The sequence below is a fragment of the Simochromis diagramma genome, unplaced genomic scaffold, assembly GCF_900408965.1.
Source record: "Simochromis diagramma unplaced genomic scaffold, fSimDia1.1 OVJJ01000293.1, whole genome shotgun sequence".
NCBI classification, from domain to species: Eukaryota; Metazoa; Chordata; class Actinopteri; order Cichliformes; family Cichlidae; genus Simochromis; species Simochromis diagramma.
The window spans coordinates 1,858,730-1,881,467 of NW_024386801.1; the positions used below are offsets into that span (position 1 = coordinate 1,858,730).

At 40.8% G+C, this 22,738-nt stretch overlaps 1 protein-coding gene across 1 annotated transcript in view; it reads right to left on the reverse strand.

Moving 5' to 3' along the window:
- Positions 1–604: 604 nt before the first annotated feature.
- Positions 605–22,738, reverse strand: part of tmtc2b (transmembrane O-mannosyltransferase targeting cadherins 2b) — an 85,628-nt gene continuing 63,494 nt past the window's right edge. The window contains exons 8-12 of the mRNA XM_040025041.1: positions 20,784–20,905; positions 13,212–13,293; positions 10,782–10,896; positions 7,294–7,357; positions 605–2,993 (exon numbers count right to left, since the gene is read on the reverse strand). Of these exons, the coding sequence (XP_039880975.1) occupies positions 2,814–2,993; positions 7,294–7,357; positions 10,782–10,896; positions 13,212–13,293; positions 20,784–20,905 (563 nt within the window). The 3' untranslated portion in view covers positions 605–2,813. The remainder of the gene's footprint in view (positions 2,994–7,293; positions 7,358–10,781; positions 10,897–13,211; positions 13,294–20,783; positions 20,906–22,738) is intronic.

Below are 22,738 nucleotides of genomic sequence, written 5' to 3' on the forward strand. Positions count from 1 at the left end.
CGTGACTCCACAACCCAACAAACTGTCAACTTTCTCTATTTGATGCAGAGATTAAGTGAAGCGCACCTGTGTTATGAGAAGAAGAGCCAAACTGGACTGGACAGTGCAAGCAGCGCCCATGCATTCCAGCTCGATAAGGAAATCTGGGCACCATGGTGAGCTCGGTTCATGAACGCAGACCTTCCAAGCAGAACATGTGAGAAACATCACAAGGCAGACCGCTTCGTTCACAGGGAAAGGCCCTTTACTTGTCAACAGGGTCTGAATTGTGGGACGGGTGGAATCGAAACACACCGACCATATGTGGCTCCACACTGCTACCCCTTCCATATGGCAATATTTACATGTCTCCTTTGTTGTACAAAGATCAAAGCAGAGGAAATTCATTTGAGTTGATTTTATGACACATTTTAGCAAATTTACAGGGGGCAACTTTATATACCCTGTAAAAGCTGTTCCACAGCATGGAAGATCACCCCATTAACGCTTAATACAACGGAAATTTGATGTAAAACTCAAGCTGTTGCTCCAAAGTGTGACTGGCAAAACCTTAATATCAATCTGTGACCTACACTATCAGCAATAATGGCTGCACAGGCACTCGTCAAAGCAGAACACCATCAATTTATTGTGGAAAAACAAACAAAACAAATAAGCAGACAAACGAAACAAAGAGAAACACCACTGGGAAGAAAGGTCTACTCTGGCACATTGTTCATTTTATAATACAAAAAGGAGAAAAAATGGGGCTACAAAGCTCGATAATTTATACAAATACAACAACTTTCAAAAATAAATTTTAATTTAGTAAACGCTCCGTGAACAAGTTTCTGCAATAGCCCACCGCTTGAGATCCCTGAGCAGAGACACAGAGTGAAACATTTTTTTTCTCAAACACCTTCATTAAAACAAGCTGACAGTGTTTCTTCATAAACACTTTATATATACATGTGATAATTCCACGATATGTCTGATGTGTGTGACATACGGTGCTAGGAATTAATGTGAACTGTGAATCTTCATCATAGTTAAAAACAGAACGGTGTTATAGCATTGTGACTGTAACAAATGACAGAAACTCAAAAAACGTTACCATTCGTTGTAGACGCTGCTCTGTATTCACCCACGACGGGCCACATAACTGGGTATTTACTCCATAATGACCACAGGAGTAAACATAACAGCTGTCGTTTCCTTCTTTTTACATCTAAAAACACAGTACCAGCTGGTTCTGCTGCTAGTTAACACAGAGCAATAACTTAAAATGAAATAAACAAAGGACACGGATAGCTGAGAGGTTTGTGACCAGTAACAAACAAATTATTCTAAATATGGTACATGCTGATACCTCTGGGAAGGTGCTGTTTCACTTGCTGACAATAAAACAAACAAATTACACAGAATATGTACAAATGAGACTGAAAGACTGACAATGTGAGAAATACTGTAATAATGTAAAAAGCCAAACTTGCTCAGTAACGCAGTCAAATTCGTGTCTGGCTACTTTTTTGCTGCTTTCGATGATTTTTTTGATACTATACACTATGTAGGTATATATTAGAATTAATTTATACACACACACACACACACACACACACACACACACACACTAAACTTACTTATATCAACATAAAGGCATTAAAATATTTCCCTCAAATGCACCATGACTGTGCACTGTTCTGTGGTTAAAAGGTGTGCATCAGCATAGTTTTTGTATTTGGTTAGAAGAACTCCTTCATCTGCTTAAGGTCCTTACACACTCTTCTATAAAAGCTTCGGGCATGTAGCAAGGCGGTGTACCTGAATCTACAGTACCTACCTATTTTTTGTCTGTTACTTCCACAGGAAGGTAGCTTAACATTTCTATGTATAGTTTCTTAACTGCCATGGTGACTTCTTAACCAATGCAGAGAAGATCTGTAATGATAAAAACACTTCCTGCTACACTCATGAAAAAGATATTACACCTTTTAAGTCATTACAATGCAAATTTTTCTTCACTTTTTGAGCTTAACTGCCAAAATATGCTGGGTTTTGCAAAGCGGAACATTTGCAGAGGCTACCGTTGTGCTGCAATGGCTAACAAATTCAATTCCCTTTTTCAAGTTGTCACCGAATATTAGGAGAGTGCTACAAATGGTTTGCAATAATAGCAAAGTGTGTATATTCTAATGAACAAATTTCATCACCGAGACTATGAATCAGTACACAAGCTGGAGAGTTGAGATATAAATTTAAGTTGTGATTTTGAATGTTGTTAGTTCTTCATGTACTGTCTTCATGATCAAAGTGGAGTATCTGGTCAAACCAAGAACTTCATTTAATGGTGTTGGAAACTACCCGCTCCCCCCCAGTGCAGCATTATGAGATCCTTTCCTCTCTTTTATCTCTAATATTAAATTTTACCCAGTTCAACAATTCTTTTTGAGAAACCTTTCAGCAGAATTGCTTCATTCTCATCTTGCTTCTCAACTCATCTTAAATGTTAAAGGATGTACCTGGTCTTACTTCAAGTGCTTTAGTTATAAAGGAAAAAAAGCCTTAATTTTGAAAAAAGTACTTAAAAGTCCAAATACCACATAACGTCTGCCAAACTGTGAGCAATGATTGTGAGGAAAGCTGCTGGCCTGAGGTGTATGCGAAGCTCAGGAGTCACTAGGAGAGCTGTGTGGTACAGTCACGGCCTCTTTGAGCAAACATTCTCCCTGAGTCTCTTCCATCTTTTCTGGATGACAGGAGCAAATGAGGAGCGTGTAGGCTGTCCTTTTCTCGGGTCTGGTGTGCAGATGGTGAGTAGGCGGGATCTCTTGAGCTCAGGGGCTCGTGGTCCTCAAGCCCTGTTTCTCCATGATGTTCCACAGCTTACGCAAATTGGACTGGGTGATGGCATCATCTGGTTTTAGTTGAAGTGCTCGGAGGTAATTGGCTTCAGCTTCTTGCAGCTTCCCATTGAGGTGGAGGATTGCCCCAAGATTCATCAAAGCTGCAGGGTACTGAAATTTAAGAAGAAAAAAGAGCGATCTTAGTTATTTTAGGGTAAGACCAATTGGATTCAGAGATTAAGCTCAAAAGACAATGCAACAGTTTATAAACTAGTGTAGTTGGTACAAACACAGCTGCCTGGGACATAGCAAACGGGAGCTAACATACACATAAGGACAGTGTTTTAACTAGAGACATGTTTTAATAAAAAATTCAAATTTTACTACATCCACGGGCTGATAAATAATGCACATAAAGTCCATCTGTTCACACTTTGGGATGTACATAATTTAATGGAAATGGAAAAAATGAGTAACAGTAACTTGTCTCTTATGGCAAAAGCAAGAGAAAATGCCAGAGGTGAGGCTTAAATAAAGAAAGTAATTTTTTAACACAGTGGTTTCTGTTCGTCTGATCACCCAGACCCTGTTTGGAGTTTGGTAACCATGCTGCTTTGCGTGTCTCTGTGTCTTGTCTGTGGCCGTAGATGTCAGAGGGAGCGACCGCGACTTTGAAGTGGGTTGAGATGAATATACTGTTTATTCCCGTTAGTGCCGAGGGGCAAAATCATCAGCGGTGCAATGAGTGAGTCATGAGGACCAAACTACAGGAAATGTGTCTGGGGTGCAATCATGTCAGGAGGATATCCAGGGCTAGGGAAGGGCCACATCTGATCACTATTTCAGTTTGAAATGTGAAAAACATGTCTAATCGTGTAGTGAGGCTACTGCTTCGGACTATTGTGATTTCTATAATTGTAATTCCTAGGATACGAGGATGTTAAAAAAAAAAAAAAGAAAGACTTTCTTACTGTAACGATCATCACATGCACGTCTGACTTAAAACATGCATGATTATGATATTTAAAGAGGTGAACAATTTCTTTTGGTCCATTAGGTAACCCAAAGTATTTCTCTTGTTGAAAGAGCGAACGGAGAAATCATAATAGATGAAAACTGAATAGATGACACTGAATCTATATCAACATTTAAGTAACTCTCCAAATAAACAACCCCAGACGAATAACTGGACAGTTTACATTCTTATATTAATGTGAATCTGGAGTTTAAGTGTCACACTTTTAAGCACAGAAGCTCTCCTAAGAGTGTTAGCCTTTGTCTCATATATTCCCAACTACGAGGAATTGTGTGAACGGTGCCGTTTGCTGGACTGTTCGCTTACAAAACATTTCACAGTTTTTCCAGTTCCAGAGTAGGATGAGTGATGCTCCATGCATGATCTCCATTTTAATGAGAAGGAGAGTGTTTTTCTCTTTGGCAGAATTCAACCAGTATAGCCCAACTATACCACTGTCCCCTTGAGAGAAAACCATTTTCTGCTGTAAACACATTCAATTCAATTCAATTCAATTTTATTTATATAGCGCCAAATCACAACAAGTAGCCTCAAGGCGCTTCATAGATACAGAGGAAAACCTAACAATCATATGACCCCCTATGAGCAGCACTTTGGCGACAGTGGGAAGGAAAAACTCCCTTTTAACAGGAAGAAACCTCCGGCAGAACCAGGCTCAGGGAGGGGCGGGGCCATCTGCTGCGACCGGTTGGGGTGAGAGAAGGAAGACAGGATAAAAGACATACATAAAATGTAAAACATAGAACACATGCATGGTCCAAAGGAAGGACTGACACGACCAAGACCTCTACTGTAGCTCGTTGGAGAGGATCTTTCTTTTAATTTAAAGCATCCTGGCAAAACTAAATTTGTTCTGCTAGCAGCCAGGGTTCTTGAATTTAATGGCTGAGGTAGTTCTGAGGCACTCTAAATTACCTTCTTTTTGACCCATCATTGGATGTTTAAATCATAGAATAACCGCCAGGCTTCAGTTTACAAGTTGGTGCATTTTAAAAGTCGGAAAATTGTGAGCCAAAGTATTTTTTCTTACACAGATGGACACAGTTGAAAGTGACGACACATAAACGGAGCCACAATGTATTGATGTATTGTGTGTTAACAAAAAACAAAAAATGTCATTGCCCCTGTCTCTAATACATGTGTGAGTTCACTGAAGCAGGTGGGCAGTAAGACTTTAACAAACAAACTCTGTCCAGTCAAAGTCAGGGTTTGAATGGATGGATCCTGGAGAATAGAAGTAAATGTTTTCCAGAAAGCTAACAAAGCTTGTATTCACACTTTTTACCGCTCCCCAGGACACTTTCTGATGAGTGGTGTAACACGTGAAACACTGTGCAGTGACTCCTGGGTAGAAAATCCACAGAGTGCTGGTTTTCTTCTTAGCACAGCTGCAGCATAGCTTCAAAGATTGCTCTTTTCACCCATGCACAACTTAGCAATCCCTGAATTTTGTTTCCCTCCTAAGTCTACCCTGCAGACTCAAAGACTACTAAAAGCCTTTGCTTCTCCCCCTTCTTCATATATCTAAGCCGTTTGTGATTTATACCCCCGTTTCTGCATTCTTCCTAGCCCTTGCAACACACTGCAGAACACTGGCTTGTCAAAAGCTTTTATTTTTTTCTCATTTCCTGCTGCTCTGTAACCTCTCTGCCTCCCCACCCTCGCTGAAATAGGCATGCAGGAGCAGAGGCATGTCCAGATGCAGAGCATATTAGCCTAGACTGTAAAGCAACATATGCTATAGAGGTTGTGAATGTTCAGTGTAAAACCAGGTGTTGAATGACCTGGCTGCAATGACTTTAAATAGCCATTTAAGCAAAGACTATCCATATAAAGTTGGAAACTTTGAAAGGGCAGATGTCATAGGTTATAGAGAGCAACTGATGCTAAGCAAGCATCCAACCCGATTTAGTTTATCTAGACTGAGGGAACTGTAGGACTGTTAAATCCTTTGAATGGAAGGAAGTGTCCTCTCTCCCTGAAAGCAAGCAGACATATGTGCCTAATATAAAACACCAGGGCCTTTGGAGAGCAAAGAGTCAAGTCGCAGTAAAGCATGAAATGACAAATGAAGATAGACAGCGTACGTGGCTTAAGTCAAATCACATTGGAAAGAACAAAGGATACAGGTAAGGAAGACGGATGAAGATGCTAAATTATAATAATGTCTCAGCTGTAAAGCAACACAAATAACAAAAAGTTTCCCAAAAAGTGGACCAGACAGGGGCAAAACATCTGCATGTGGACGAGGACTACGGAGTACACAAACATCTCGAGACTTTAATTTACAGACGAACTGAACAACACTGACACAGAAATGGTGTTGTGTGTATTTCATACACTCTCCAAACAGTTTGAAGCCAACTTGTTAACTCCAAACTGGCTGTAGTTGTGTATGCAAGAGTCTGTTATGGATTAATGACAAGAACCTGATGTGAGACTCCACAAAATCGATGTGTTATCGATAATGAGTTTGAACTCTTTAAACCTTTCAGAACACAGTTATGCTTTAAACATGCTCATAAATCATCCTGTCATATATCAAAACTGCAATATTTGATGTACAATACCGACAGGATTCATTAAAAGCTATAAAATGTATAATTATTATTATTGTTATTTAAAGAACAGTATTTCACATCTCGTTCCTCACTTAGCTGGGCACACGGAAAACACAGCAGCTCTACCTCGGTCTATTGTCGGCAATGTGGAGCACAATAAGCGGCCTATAAACATCTAATCAACGCTGGCTGTGCATTTTGGGTGGAGGCAGTTAACAGTAATTATTTAGACATCAGAAAAAGTATCAGTGGGAACGGTCAGGGATCTGAACAGTTACGCTCTTTGAATTTCGTCATGTATGGAAAAAACATTGAATTCCTCTGTTATACTCAAGTTTTGGTTGCTCCATTTGTCAGTATTTGTTTGTGTTATCCCAGGGTTTATGTGGTCCTAACACTAGACTTTGCTTTGTCTGTATATCATTGTTCAGATATAGTTGATCATTAATCCCAAACTGATTTCTTTTAATCAAGACGCAGGAATAAACAGGGTGACCACATGCCAAACATACTTTGCTCCTTCTGTGACCCTCACTTAAACAACTTGACCCTCCCTGTCAGAGCTCTCAAAGACTGGATCCCATTCATTTTCAAGACGTCACAGTCCCCTGACTCAGTGTTATTATCATTATTCTTTTCATTCTGCTTACCCTGGCCTCTCCTTTGAAGTTGGTGATGGATGTTGGACAAGCAAATCTCTGGGCATAGTAAAAACCTAGCATTCATCTGTCTGAGCTCCATTGACAATGCATGGTGTTGTGCAAAAGCAGATCAGAGAGTAATAATACTGGAAAGCCACCCAGACTGCGATTGCGCATTGTCCATCAGAGTAAATAGTAACGGGGGAAGATTAGCTAGCTGTGGTTTTACTCACGTTGGGTCTCAGGCTCGCTGCTTGTCCGTAATACTTCTCGGCTGCCTCATTTAGGCTGGCTTGTCTGCAAAAGGAAAACAGAGAGGCGGTCATTACTCATTTTTATTGCTGCTGGCTTCGGATGAGGCCTTGAACCCCTCGTGTTTACTAGCGCTCGAGGGTCAGTGAGAAAGTAACGCAGAGGAACAGCATGAGGGATGAGAAAAGCCAATCCAATCGCCCGTAGGCTTCTCGTTCGATAGCATCTTTTGATAACATCTGTGCTGAGCAGTGCACTGCAAGCACTTTCTGTTCTAATTGAACCTTGAGGTCAGGACATCTAGTTCATTGCATACCAAGAAACCGAGGCTCATCTGGAATATTCACTGTACATATCTGTTTACATTTAGTCTGGAAAAATGTGGGTTGCAACACTTGATAGATATTGAGATAGTTAAACTGTGCAAACACCATTAAAACAGAAACGTAATCATACCATCAATAAAAACCCCAAAACCAAAACAGGACAGCAGAGCGTACAGACCGAATGCTCCAAAATATGCTGCATATGCCAAATTGTGACAAAAAGGATTTTTGAGCAGATGGCTTGTCGGCATGAGTCCCTGGAACCAGAAACACACTGTTCCTGAGGACACGAAAACTACAGTTACAACACGGCTGCATCGTCTTCTTTCATAACCCACTGTACTACTGCACATAAGCCGGTGGCTCCTCGGTCACAAAACACTTCCTGTTGTTAACTTTCTGGCATATCAGAAATCACCTTTATGACACACAGCTTCAGGCTGTGCCCTTATGGTAACAATTGCCCAATTAAAAACAATTTAACACTGACATAGTCAAGGACGGAGTCAACAGCGGCCGGCTGTGGAGCCCCTTAAGTCAGAATGATCAAAGGAAGCGAAGCTTTTATAGCCATGCTTTCATTTAGGCTGTCGTGCTTTATTATGAGATCGTCATCTGCGTAGTTCCAGAGAAACGTCTGGACCTGCGTATACATCTATGTTTGGTTTTGTGAAATCTTAATCCTTTAATTTTAACAGATGAAGGAGATGATTTATAATTCAGAGTTAGAAAAAAATACCTATACCTTATATTTTATACAGCAGGAAAAGAGCCTCCAGAAAAACTTGTAGCTTGTAGCTCTCTGAGGCTAACGTTAGCCACATACTGGTGTTAGCTAAATGCTAATGTTCTGACGGGTGTCCACGTTTAGTGATCATTTGGTGTCAGTCCATTCCAGTTCACTTCAGCTTACACCGTGAATAAGAAGATCATTGTGGTGCTATAGAAAAAATAATCCCCCCAGTCAGTCGTCGTTCTTCCTCTCAAGACTGTTTGTACAAAACTTTATGGTAGTTGTTGATATATTCAAGTCTGTGACCACAGTGGGTCAACTGACACTGCCAAAGTGTTGTAATTGGATCTTAAATAAGTTATACGTTGTGTTTGCTTACATATTCAGATATACAGAAGAATACGCTATGGCTGGGTTTCTCCCTTTTTTGTTTCAGAAAGAAGCATTTTACATTCCAACAGGGATCCAAACACCAACTCGAGTTGCTGAATTTGTCCTGAGATTATAAATGTGGCTTTCACATCCAACCACAACCATATGTTTGTTTGCCAGCATAATATTTAGAAAGCAGATCCTTCAGAGATGAAAAATGCACAAATCTAATTCCATAATATCATTATCACATTTATAAACACATTAAGAGAGGAGAACTGGAAAGCTGCCACACTGTAACCAGCAGAGCTACAGGACCTCCTAGAGCCGTCTGACTGTGGGTTGTGAGAGCACTGTAGACAGTGAAGGCCAACCATTGGAATAGGAGCTATTGTAAGGCTATACCAGCACAGGAACTGCGAGAGAGGCTGATGACAAAAACAGGCATTAATGAAATAAAAAAATAATAAAAAATTCTTGTCCATAATTAAAAACCAGTGATCTTGTTGTCTAATGATGCCACCTAAAAAAAGGAGATCACAACAAAGACAAATTCTGCTTGTAAGCCTGACATTGGGCTGCAATTTCAACACTTAGTTGCAGTCATCAAATATTTCACAAAATTTACATTTGGTCTCATAGTCGGTTTAAGATTATGGCACGATAGCAGCGTACAGTACTAAGGGGTTAGGGTATGAAGTAAACTGCGTGTGGATAAAGTGCTTGTGTGTTTTATAATGTTTGCTTTTCCCAGGGCTGCCTTTGGAAATCTACAGATTGTACTTTACTCTACGACTTCACAGTGTAATTTTTCACTTTCACTGGCATTTGACATACTCATGGGAAGTACAAGCATGTACCTCTTGGCCTTACTATTGCCCAACTTTTCCTGTCCTACATTCGTAGTGAAAAAAATAAAAGAACTCTTAAAACGAAGCAGATGAAAATTATTAGTTTGAAAGCAAAATAGTCAAAACCAAAAGCCCAAAGGGGTAATAAACGACATTTGCAAATTTGAGAGCTACTGCTCCCCCTTTTAATCTCTTCCCCTCTCCTGTGCAGATTCACTTGTGTCCCCACCAACCGATGGGCTTTCCACATCTACGTCCAAGACAAACACATAAAGAACACGAGCTGTGGAGGGAGTGAGACCCCATGCCAAGCAGGCGGAGATGAGTTCAACCCGAGCGCTGCTTGATGCTCACTTAGCTGCCAGGAGTCTGGACTCTAGGAGAGGCTCTCTACGCCTGAAACCGTTGGTGGTGAAGATACTACACGATCAGCAGAGGTACGCTGAACAAAGCTGAGTGGGAGTGCACTGATGTACTCTTAAGCACAGTAACTTTGCAGATCTCTGGTGAGTCCAGCGAAGCACTTGTCCACGAGTTATCTTTCTTTACAGCTGGCAGTCGTAGTTTTGACAAATATGCAGAGAGTTGCCCACGGTGACTAATTAAACAAGGAAATCGCTACACTGGCTAATATAAAGTTGGAGGTTTATTCAGGGGGAGGGGGGAAGCATTCAGTAAGTTGGCACATAGCTGTATTTATACAATCCCACACATGGCTCTCATTCACAAACAACAGTTTGTGGGCTTTCCTGCTTAGCCTCAACAGCTGAACTTTGCACTAATTTGTAATTATGCGTTCAAATATGAGCACTGGCCAGTGATGGAAGACTGAGACAGAGTGGTATATGTAATTTGAGAGACAGCCCTCTGAGATATATAGCTACACTACGCACTAAGATAAACCAGGAGTTCTAGAGCTGGCACTGCAGCAAGAGAAGAGGATTACAAAGTATAGCCAAGTAAATCACAGAGGCTGAGGAATGGTGTAAGCCCCTGGATAAAACGTGCAGACAGTAGACCTCCCTCTCTCATACACAGCTTTCTTTCTACTCAGCCACAGAAAACTGTGGCCCACCCATCTCATCTAGGCAGAATAAAATACATCCAGTGTCTTTATGCATGCTCTTGCACTAAGGAAATCATCAAACCTGAAGAAAGAGAAAAAATCACGCCAATCAAAAACATACCTGAGCATGTGGGCTGCATTGAAGACCACATCAAATTCCCCACTGTCAAGGCGTGCAGCTGTCTTTGCCATCTCTGCTGCTTCAAGCAGCCGTGACTCTTCCAACAAAAACTGACCTGGCAGGGCAGAAGGGAACAGCACCATTATTAAAACACTTTGGGATCCCCACAGGGGCACGTAGGGATACACGGCCTCGCAGTGTTTCTTTTGGCCTGGGCAGAGGGACAGACTAGTCTGCACTTGTGACAATATGATGAAACATTAAATATAAGTGCAGCATAAAATCTCTCCTTGGCCATCTTTCAGACTCATTTGTTCAGATTATCAGCCTTGATAGATCTGTTCCCTTTGGATAAAAATGTTTTCAGCAGGAGGGTTACGTCTTATTACGGGTGCGCCTACCTTGCAGTTAACCTCTGTGGACCAGCCTAATGAGAGGGGATTATAGAAGCCTGACAAGGCCCAGTGCGGGGCGGACCCCTCGGTAAGAGCCAGGTTTAGGGGGAATTAATACACTGTTGATTTTGGTAAGCTCCAATGCTGTGCCAGGATGCTAAACCACCAAGTGAACCCAAGCGCATTTTTTTAATAACTGTGGATGAAACTGGAGCCTTTAGTGCAGGACAAGGCAAGAGCTGTATTTTAAGTGAGTTTTTAGGCTGCAACTGTGCACTAAAAACCTCCAGATCTGCAGTTTTGCACTGTTTTTGATAAATGAAATCAAATCTGTCAGAGACAAACACATCAACTAATAAAACGGACCCGACTTTGATACACAACAGCAAAAATAATATGCTTTTACTTAAAATATAATAATTGTTATCTTTTGCATAATTTCTTAATTGGAGAAAGTACGGCTGTACGATTTTGTCAGTTTAAGCTCATACCCAGATTGTGAGCGGGCTAGCTAATGCTGGAGGACAGATTTCTACGTTTTGGTTTTTTTTTCTTTCCTTCGAGCAACACTTCAGATTTGGACAGCTGAAGAAAAAGAACTCGGGCTAAGTAAATAACTTATGTTATTTATGTTGAGTATCCTAACAGTTAAAACTAACATTAACACTATATTATTTACAGATTATCTTACACAGTGTATAGAAAGAGAATTAAATGGGACCAAGACCTGACCCCTGGGGAACGCCACGCGAGGTTTTCATGTGACAATTAGGCTGGACAAGAAATAAATAAATGTATGCGTAATTAATTTACTTGACCCTTTAATTTACTAAGTAGTTGGGAATGCAAGTCTAAACATAAAAGTATCACCTATTAATACTATTCCCAGGCATATATGACTCAATTCTACAATGGAAGTAATTAATTTACCTTAGTAACCAGCAGAATAGATGGATGAAAGCAATAATCAGCTAACTTCTTTACTTATTACATATTTTTTTAAACTAAAATTCAAAAGCCCCAAATGAGGCAGTACACTTCTAATAATGCTGACTGAAACTCCATTTGTAGCAGGATAGTGTATGCCTTTTTTAATACATAGGAAAAAAACACATCACTAGCATTGCTGCCTAAGGCAGGCAAGTGAAAATGATCAAATAAACACAGCTAAATTAAATTCATGATTTTTAGTGCACTCTAAGACCTTTTTTGAAGAGTCTTCTTCAGGCCTGAGGACACTCGGTCTCAGAAACAAAAAACATTTTGAAAAACAAACAACTTAGTCAATCTAAAGTAATGAAAACCCAGCAGTATATGGCAGATCTGATGTGTTTAGCTGTGAATAGATATATTTGTAAATTAAACCATAGCTGTGATCTGAACAAGAAATAGAAATTAATTGCTGCATATTTTTACTTGGGCCAACAGAAATAAGATAAATGATGTTATATGGATGTTCCATATGGATATTATATCTCCTTTATTATTAGTACCGTTTAGTAATTTCTTGAAATAACACTGTCTCTGTGCTTGGATCAATGCAATCCATATCCTGATTGGCTGGATAATTAACCTACACACACAGTACTCAACAAAATGCATAAATCCACCATTAACCAATTTCCTTAAATGTCACTTGCGACCTGGTGATCACAAAGACAAGGCTTTAAATGCTTTTACAAACTCAAAGGTACTATGAAAGAAATTAAATCCAAGAGGTAATACTGCTGATTAATGGAAAGCTTGAGAAGAGGCATATGCTAAAATTGTCACGTTCTGTACACCCATCAAATCAGTGAACAATCTAAGGAAATCAACCCTGCTTCCTGTGACTCTCGACTAATCACAAAGAATAAAAACAGAAATGGCAGAAGGGTCAGCCAACTCTGTTGTACAAACAACCGGCTAAGGTGCACAAGTGCTCGTCTTGCACAAGTGCAGCATGTATGCGTGAAATTTCCAAATCAAATATTTGAAATGTAAGAAGAAATCTGGTGTGAGTCAGACTGGAAGAGAAATATATATCCGTGCTTACCATAATGCATGTAGCAGTTGCCTTTTGTGGGATCGAGTTGGATGGCCTTGAGGAAGTACCTCTCCGCTTCTGTTTTCTGCCCCTGAGAGAGATGGATTAAACACAGTCATTATTGTTTCAACTGCTCCTCAAAGCTACTCAGTCTAAAAACACCACACTCGACTCAACAGCCAAAATACCTCTGTGTATACCTAATGTCCCTCTTCCAACCACAGACGTACTCTAACAATAAATCTTAAGAAATAGACACGAAACACACGGATCGCTACTGTTACTCTGTCAGGCTCATGTGTCGTCCCACAAAAGCAGACGCTGTCACGTTTAGCACAGCAGACCAGACAGGGTAAAGTCTCATTCATTAAACATTATCTTTGCAAAGAGCACTTGCGGAGCATAGCTGCAGATTGTCAGTGTGTGTGGCCTAACTGCTATTAAACAAGACAGTGAGTAGGGAAGAGGAGAAAACAGAAAGGCTTGTGTCTATAATGCCCCAAGTACAGGTGTACTGCACACAAACACATATGATTTTTATTTTTGTTTTTATGTTCCAGAAAGAATCCATACCGGAGGGGGGGGCGAGCATAATATGATGTGAAGAAGACACACTGAAGCCCTGCAGACCGCAAAAGCTTCCTCAGGCCCTTTACACTGTGACATGTAACCAATCACAGCTCTAACAGAACCGAGCAGCTGGCCAATAGAAGTGCCAACTGGGACTCTGACACATCGCTGATCTCAGTTGGGCACCAGATGTCATCTGATCAACAATTAACCATGTGCACTCATCGATAAAAGCTGATGCATTAATAATGCAGCCATCAGTATGCATTTGAGAGAGAGATAAAGCCTTCTCATGAAGACTAATATACTAAGGCATTACTGGATTATGCAAAGCCAGTAAAAACAACGTGAATGAGTGGGACACTTAGCGCAGAACTTCAGTTCAGTCATACAGAAGGAATGGGCCCTATGTCGTATTAATGACTGCAGACTTCATTTTCAGTGAGCGGTAGATTCAATAAATACAGAAATTTCTAATGTAAACATCTGAGTGTAGTTTCCATTGATGCTGCAGAAAACGAAGCCTGTGCCAAGGACACGTTTAACAGAGCTGATTGAAGTTCTATTCTGAAAAGCATCACTTTTGTGTATTTTTATACTCATATTCACAGATGGGGGAATGCAGACATTTTACCGCCAGCTGCTTTTTTCAACAAAGACCTACAGTTATTAAACCTCTACAGCTTAAACTTTGACAGACTGAAATGGGTTTTAGGTCTAAGTGCATGAAAGGTGTGGACTGTGACACATTAAGAATATTAACAGAGACCATACACAGAATAAGCGAGATGTTGGTAGGACCTCAAAAATGTAACAACTTTTTTCTTTTTTTTATTACTTGTTAAAAAATCATTTATTATAGGTCAAAATTAATAACTGTGCTACCCTTTTTAATTTCACTGAATCCCCTTAATCAGATGAAAACAATCTTCTTTTATCTATACATATCTATTAGGGGTGCAACGATACACAAAATTCACGGTTCGGTTCGGTTCGATACTTTGGTGTCACGGTTCGATATTTTTTCGATACAAAAAAAATGTTCATGCCTTTTTAATTTGTCATTTATTAAAATTATAAATATATATTTTAACTCAAAAGTACAGTTTTTAAATTTAATGTTGCTGAAACAAAAGTAATTAAAAAAATAAATATATCTCAGGGCTCTCAAAATTTCAAAATCCCTGGTAGCCCTTCGGGCAGGGACTCTTCAGTTTTTGGTAGCCCAAAATAAATGTAAGTAGCCCGAATAAAAAAGAGAGCAATTTTTTTGATTGATGTTTTGTTTCCTTTACAATATTATACATTAAAGTATAATATTGTAAAGGAAACAAAACATTAATCAAAAAATTGTTGAAAAACAAATTACAACATTGTATAAAAATTACAATCATCAACTCAAATACTTGGTTCTAATTGAACAGAAATTTCTATGAACTTGTAAGAACTGTGTAGGACATGAATCAGTCTGTGTCAGATCCTGACTTTGAAATTTCCACTGAAGTCACGGGTAAGAGACAAGTGGAACCAAGATCGAGGCCATTTGCTTTTTGAAGTTTGCAAAGACTGCTACATTGTGCCAGTGGTAGTTCACTCTTTGCAACATAGTAGCTGTTCTAAACAGATTTTTCAGGTTTATTTTTAGTATGTTCTTTGCAATTGGTGTTTGTTCTGGGAAAGATATTGCAGACTGAGCAATAATGCATTTCTTGCATTTCTCATGAGTTCTAATGGGGGCCTTTCTTAAAATGACTGGTCCCAGTAACAAAGGCGCTTGTCGACTCAGAAATCGAGAGAAAACCAACAACACACCCGGCAGAACATGATGTTATTTACACGGGTGCACATAAGTGGTCCACATGTGCGCATTCGCTGTCAAAATAAAAGACGCGCACCAGATAAGAAGTTGCAACGCGCGTTTGCGTCCATATAAAAAGCACTGTTTTGTCCGCTAGAGTGGGATTTTCACGGTACATTCCGCACCACATCTCTGTGCGTTCATCATTTGTTTGAAGCCAGCTCACCTCCTGCAACCACTTTTCCGAGAATACGCGCTTCTTTTGTGGTTCGGACTCCTTCTGACATTTGTTTGGAGGTGGAGGAACACCAAAGTAATTGCTTAAAGGAGCTTCTTCGACATCTTTAAGAGTTCTAAACAAATGTCTGTCCTCCTCCAGAAAATCTTATGTATGCAAACACGCGTTGCAACTTCTTCTTTTTTTTTTTTTTTTATTTTGACAGCGAACGCGCACCTGCGGACCACTTATGTGCAGCCCCGGTTATATAGCTCGTCATATTGCAGCCACAGAAATTCTTTTGTCCATGAAACCATAAAGCTGCACTTTCTTTTTGCCTTATAGTCTGATTTGTCATAACTTCTCCGTTTTGTGGTAAGCTTTTCTTTGGCTGTCACTTCTTCACCCTGACCTGTCTTATTTGGCTCAGCAGAACTAAAATATATATCCTGCTGCTTTTACACACACACACACACACATAACAGTCAGCGATTCTCTGTGCGATCAACCTCTCACATGTTTAAGCTTGCTGCGGGAGATTTCACTTGTCATGTTTGCATAGTAAGCTAACGATTGATAAGACGATGTCAGAGGAATTGGTGCGCAAATTATCGTCACTCACCAATCAGTGCTGTCGCTCTCTATACACAGTTTGCGCGATTGCAAAGTGAAAGCAAAAAACAAGCGCAAATTCAAACGCGATTTCAATATGTCACATATTGACAGTGGCTCACCGATGCCAATGACATAATTACCCAGCTACATTTCCGAAAGAATGCAAAAGCATTGACATATATTTTTCCTTCCTACAATAGCCCGACGGGCAGGGCAGAGATAGATTTTGGTAGCCCGACTGGAAAAATCGCTAGCCCCGGTACGTCGGGCTAGCGATTTTGCAAGCCCTGTATCTGATTGAGGAATCACTCATCTTTGGAAAAGAGAGTTTATTACAGAGAAATGGCTCTTTCCAAAATAAAAGCTATACTATACGCTTCTTCTGGGCTATATTCTCAGCAGCATATTGTAGCGGGTCAGGGCTGTTCGGGGTTCTGTTTGTACAGTTATGTTTTGTTTATGTTGCCATAGTGACGGGTGACGCCCTCTCGCTGCGACGGTGTGTCCTTCCGGGGTCAGAGGGCGCCCTGTGTGTTGTTGTTGTTGCTGTGCGGTTGCCGCACTGAGCAGTTAGCTAGCGGCAGTGTTCTTCTGCAGATGTCAATAAACGGCTGTGCTCCCTGGCTAGCTCACGGGAAGCAAGACCAAATGACACCTCCGTCTCCTCCTTGTCTGAGCTCGCCACAATATTAAACATATCAGGTCCCCATAAGGAGAATCATGTCCTAACGGCTGTCTAAATGACTCGGGTAAAGTTTGTAGCATGCATGCTTGTTGTTTTTGTCTGATTCCACTTGTCTTTGCACTAGGATGATGTCTCCATAAATGTGCAGTCATATTCGTTGTGTTCCCACTAGTGCTGTCAGCGTTAATCTCGTTGAAATGACGTTAACGCCACAACACGGCAAATCTCCGTTAACGAGCTACCCCTGATCGCCCCGTGCGTGGGGCTAGACGGCCAACACCTTAACGAGCTAACTGCGCTAACACACTAGTTCCCACCCATGTAATTGAGCATTGCGTGGCACATCCAACATACTGTTTTACTTTAGTCCATGACGCGCTTAGCTTCAGGGTCATACGTCACATGAAAACCAAAATAATTCCAAACGCCAGATCTGAATGAGGGTGGGGGAGGTTCAATTTGCCATGTTGCAAGGAGAGCTTAACTTCTGTCTCGCTAGCTTGCCCTGTGCTCTTCCTTCTGGCAATGCTGTCTGTGTTGAACGCTCAGTGGATCTGTGCTCGACAGTGCAGCCTAGGCGGAGTAGTCGAACGCAGATTCACTGAGCGCTCAACACAGAAAGTTGATAAAATAAATTACAAATTTTGTATTGTTCGATACATATGCGTACCGAACCGAAAGCACTGTATCGAACGGTTCAATATCGATACGAGTATCGTTGCACCCCTAATATCTATATAGAAGCTGTGATTATGAGTGGCAATAAATAGGAATAGCTTTCATCTAAGGTACGACCAATGCAGCACGAGAAAGGGATGAAGGAACCTCGTCTATAAATGATGACTGTACTCTGTTTATTACTCCAGTAAACATATCACTTCATTGGTCATTGTAAAACAGTTAATAAAGCAGGATGTGCTTTAGGACATGAGCTAAAGGTGTAACCAAGTCGCTACCATGTGGAGATATCGTATCTTGGGTTTCTCAGCCAACTAAAAGATAGTTTGATGTGGCTGTTTAGGTTTAATGGTAAGTAGAATCTGTTTAAAGTCTGTTTGTCATTGTCCAACACTAGTTTAGCATGCAAACATACAAACATCTGCTGAGTACATGTGAATACAGCTTTGTCGGATATCTACTTATTATGCAAGGTGACTTATTGTGCAATATTCTCCTGTTTGTCGCACACTCGCTGAGCTCAGTTGCGCACGCCTCACACCTCAAATCTCCTGATAACACTGGGCAAACTGCAGATGCATCCCTGGCTCTGTGAGTGTCGAGGTTATTATGAATGAAACCTGTACTGTATTAGTTGTGGAAATGACAAGTGAATGACTGAATCCAATATTGTGAGCATTGTAATTATAATTATGCACAACCAACAACACATCCTGCTTCTTTAGGGTGTCGGTGAAGGTGCAGGGGGGGTCAGCAGGGATGAGCATGCAATACTGATCTGTGTGATTAACTCTCCCTTTCTTCCCCTGTTTGTCCTTCTCACCATCCACGCCGTCTCTTTGCTCTCTTTGCCTCAGCAGCCACAGAAAGGCTCGCTCCGCCACCCACCACTCACCCTTCTCTGACCCTGCTGCTAAACCTTATATTGCAGCCTCTCCCAGAGGGATCTGAACCTCAAAGTCCCTGACAGCATCTGAAGTGTCTTCATCACTCACAGTTGTTGCACAGGGAGGGCAGAGGTGGGAGGTGACAGACGGCTGCTCTTCCTGCACTGCTTTGGATCACATTAAACGCCGGAGTCGGTACATATTAAACAACAGCCTGTGTTCACAGGTAACATTTGTCTGACACATTTCAATAAAATCTTTCAGAAATTCCTTTAAAGAATAGAGTCACTGTAAGCCTATCCAAGTAAGTTAGATCCCGTCTTTGATCGCACTTTCATTTGCACTCAAGGGATCACAGGGGTTCAAGACCCCTAAACCATCCATCATGGTCAGAGAGCTACAGAGATTTATCCCCGAAGGTTTGAACTCTACTTTCCCCCAAATCAATAACACTTTCCTAAGTTTCTCCTCACAGCTCACAGACTTCTTCTCTGAATCAACTTTACCAAGTCTTAATACTCTCCTTTAAAGTATTGAGTTATTCCCTGAAACCATCCTTGCTGATGGGTTTTGGTTCCATTGAATTTTTCACAGGGATCATGTCAACTTAATAACTTCTGAGTTTTATCTGCGTTGCCAGTTGATCTATTCTTTCAGCTGGCAACCGGTCAGCGGACAGAACGGCAAATCAATCCACCGCCAGTGTGCAGAGGACTAATAACAGTGATCCACAACTGTACAGCACTTCAGCAACTCAGATGAAAGACAGTTTGTGGTTTTTCTGAAGACTCAAAAAATGCAGAAGCAGTCGGCCCGTCCAAGCCTACAGTCTGTACAAAACACACGAAAAAAAAGACACATTCTTTGTTTTTTTCTTTAGGGGTATATGCCAAACTATTTCCTGGCTGGGTTCAGTAACTTTTGGCACATAAAAATGTTATAACACCACAAAGTGTGGTTTTTACACCTCAGTTTTTGTATGGATTAAACAGCCCAAAAATAACGTGTTAATTAGTGATCCCCGAAGCCAAGCTTTTTATTTCCAATTCATGTGCTATGCTATGCTCACTAGCTACTGGCAGTAGCCAGTGCCATACAGATATATAAGTGGTAACTGACTTCAAGTTTATTTCCAAGGCTTTTGGTTTTATATGTGTTGACACAAAAAAGGGTAACATTATGTCTAAAAACTGTGGAAAAATTGGTTTGCCTGTTAAATTCCTCCACCTATCAGTGAGGATATTCACAAAATGATGATTGAGGAAAAACTATAAATGAAACAAACTTGAAAAGAATTCTGTTTCCATGGAGGAAATAAAAAAGGGGCAGGAAGAGTGCAGCCGTTTGCTGGAAATCCAGATATCACTGCTGCCGGCTCCTCTCATTAGGGCCCAGGCAGTGGATGAAAGGGGTGTCTGCTGAACACAAGGCCTCCACCCTTTTTTTGACCTTCTAAGCAAGCCTCTGTCTGATTTGTTTATTTGTCTTCTGACAGTCCTTTTCAGATCCGACTACTTTTTTTCTCAGCTCTTTTCCGAGTATGTACGTCTTGCTGCAGTCGATCACCGAACGACTGCACGACCAGCTCCTCATAAACTCAAGGACTCTGGAAACTGCTCCTATACTGGAGACGCCTCCATTTTTTTCATTAGTAAAACACAAGACAGGTTTCACTTTCACTTGCTGACCTGGAAGATGCCGGGCAGTGTTAGCTTTCTTTCCATTTAGTGTGGAGATTCGAGCGCTCTCTAGGCAGTTGATTAAGAATACTGTTTTAGTAGCTTCTAGTAACACATTAAAGATGCAAATGTGGAGGCACGACAAAATCAGGAAGTCATTTCATTTGATTAAACTTTACAGAGAAGCTTAAATGACCCCGAGGACATCAGTGTGTTTGTTTTGCCCTGAAACTTGATGTATTTGCTCCAAAGCAAAGAAAGATGCTATAAAACAGCAAAAGTAGAAATTAACTTTAAATTAATCTCATAAACCAAACACTAAATGTGGGACACACCTTTAAATAATAAAGTTGGTCGCAGGGTAGTGTTTAATCAGAACACTCACTAGAACGTATGATAGCAAACTGAATGGAAACACAGATAAGGGAGGATCAAAACAAAAACAACGTTACCGTCATTGCGAGAAGTTTCCCATAAGTGAGATGTGCAGGAATGTGGTCTGGCTTGGCTCGCAGCGATTCTCTGTACCAAAACTCAGCCTCAGTCAGCTTATTCAGTCTAATGTAGGCCTCTCCTGTGATGGCAAAGACAGCGTCACATGAGGGATCAAATCAAGTGTCAGAGGTTAAAACATCACACAGCTGTCTTTTATTCTTTTGATTTTTATTACAGGGCGGCAACAAATTCAGACTATAATCCAGTCATCAAACTTAATGATTTTTCTTCCAGCACTTTCATCATATTTTAAACACATGGAGTAATAAGAGGCTTTGGAGGATGTTGCAATTGCTTAAACATGTTAGATTCATACTGAAGAAATTATTTATGCTCTTATTTCAGGGTTTTTCCTGAAGTAATTCATTTCAGCTAAGTGTGCTTGATTATAGCAGAAATTCACCGTAATGCTTACAGAACAATAGGACAAGATTTCTCCCGTTGTCCTCCTTCACTCTTCCTGACCTGTCAGACATCATCCGATACCTCCCCCACCGCCACATCTGACCCTCTGCCTGCTAAAGCAACACCTGAAATAACAAAGCTATCCAGCAACCCTCGCATGGTTGGAAAAAACTGACTGGCTGGTAACGCAACACAGTAAAAATCAACATCATGATGTATTTAGGGGGAAAGTGTGAATAAAGCCCACTTGTTAAAATATGACTTGTAATATGGTTTATATTTCAATCTACACCAAGTCTTATGAACTGCCAAATGACTGAAAGAGTTGTTTAGACAAGAGGAGACTGAGGTTTGAATTCAGTGGGGATTCAGATTAATCGCTTTACTGAAAAGACAGCGATAAGCAACAGGTGACATACGCCTGCCCACAGCCTTCTAGTCTCATGAAAACACACCTCCTCATATAAGTGATAACATAGAGATACCTCTTTCACACAGACGCATGCATGCATGTAAATAATGCAAATACATATTAATTTTATTCCAAAACATGTTAATATGTTATTTTTTCTCCAGTTATAGAGTGTAGTGGTTTACACATTTGGTCAACTAGTGAAAGATCCCTGTTCTGATGATGAGAGGAGCCAAAAATCCCTTTGGGGTTGTGTCAGGTGTAAAAATGCAACATGCAGCGCTACCTGCTGCATGTTTCCATCAGATTGTAGCTACATAATAACAAAACTCCCATCAACAGCAGAGTGGATTAGGCAGCATTACACCAAGCTTTCCATTTCCATTGGGTCATAATGAAAACCTCTGTGTGTAAAAGTCCTACACCGGTGGTTATTTTAAATGTATATACTGAATTATTAGTTCGAAGGTTAATAAATAATCATCATGTTTATATAGAGGCTTATCTAACCTGCAGTGACTTATAGCTAATCCAAGGTGCTGAGCTGTTTAAAAATGCACATATTGGTCCATTTTGACACGACCTCTTCCTATATTGATTGGCTTAAAAGCAGCCAAATTACTTGACTCCATTTCCTGGCAGCAGACCTCTGTACCTCTGAGATTAGCACAAACATTAACGTGCAATTAGAAGTGACATCGAATCCAAGGAGCTGAAAACCAGCTCCTCGGAGTGGAACATTCCTCAGCCAACCAGAAAGAGCTGGAGCGAGACCAGCAGGGTACAGATTACCACCCAGGTCCGCCTCTGATGAAAGCTTCTGCTCCTTGGCGTCTGACAAACAGCATGAGAGCAGCGCAGTGAGTGAAACTGAAAATAGATATGAGCAGGTGTGCCAAATGTGCAAATCAGCTCAGCGAGGAAACAACGCTAAGCTGCAGAAATCACAGATCTGTGGTTCGGTGCCTCCATTACAGGCGCAACGCTGCTCCTTAATGGGGCCTGAAGCTTTCATCAACATTTTGACATAATCTCAGGAGCTCCGTCGCATTGCATTTTGCCAACACATAAGCAAACCTGTGGCACTGCCTAGTC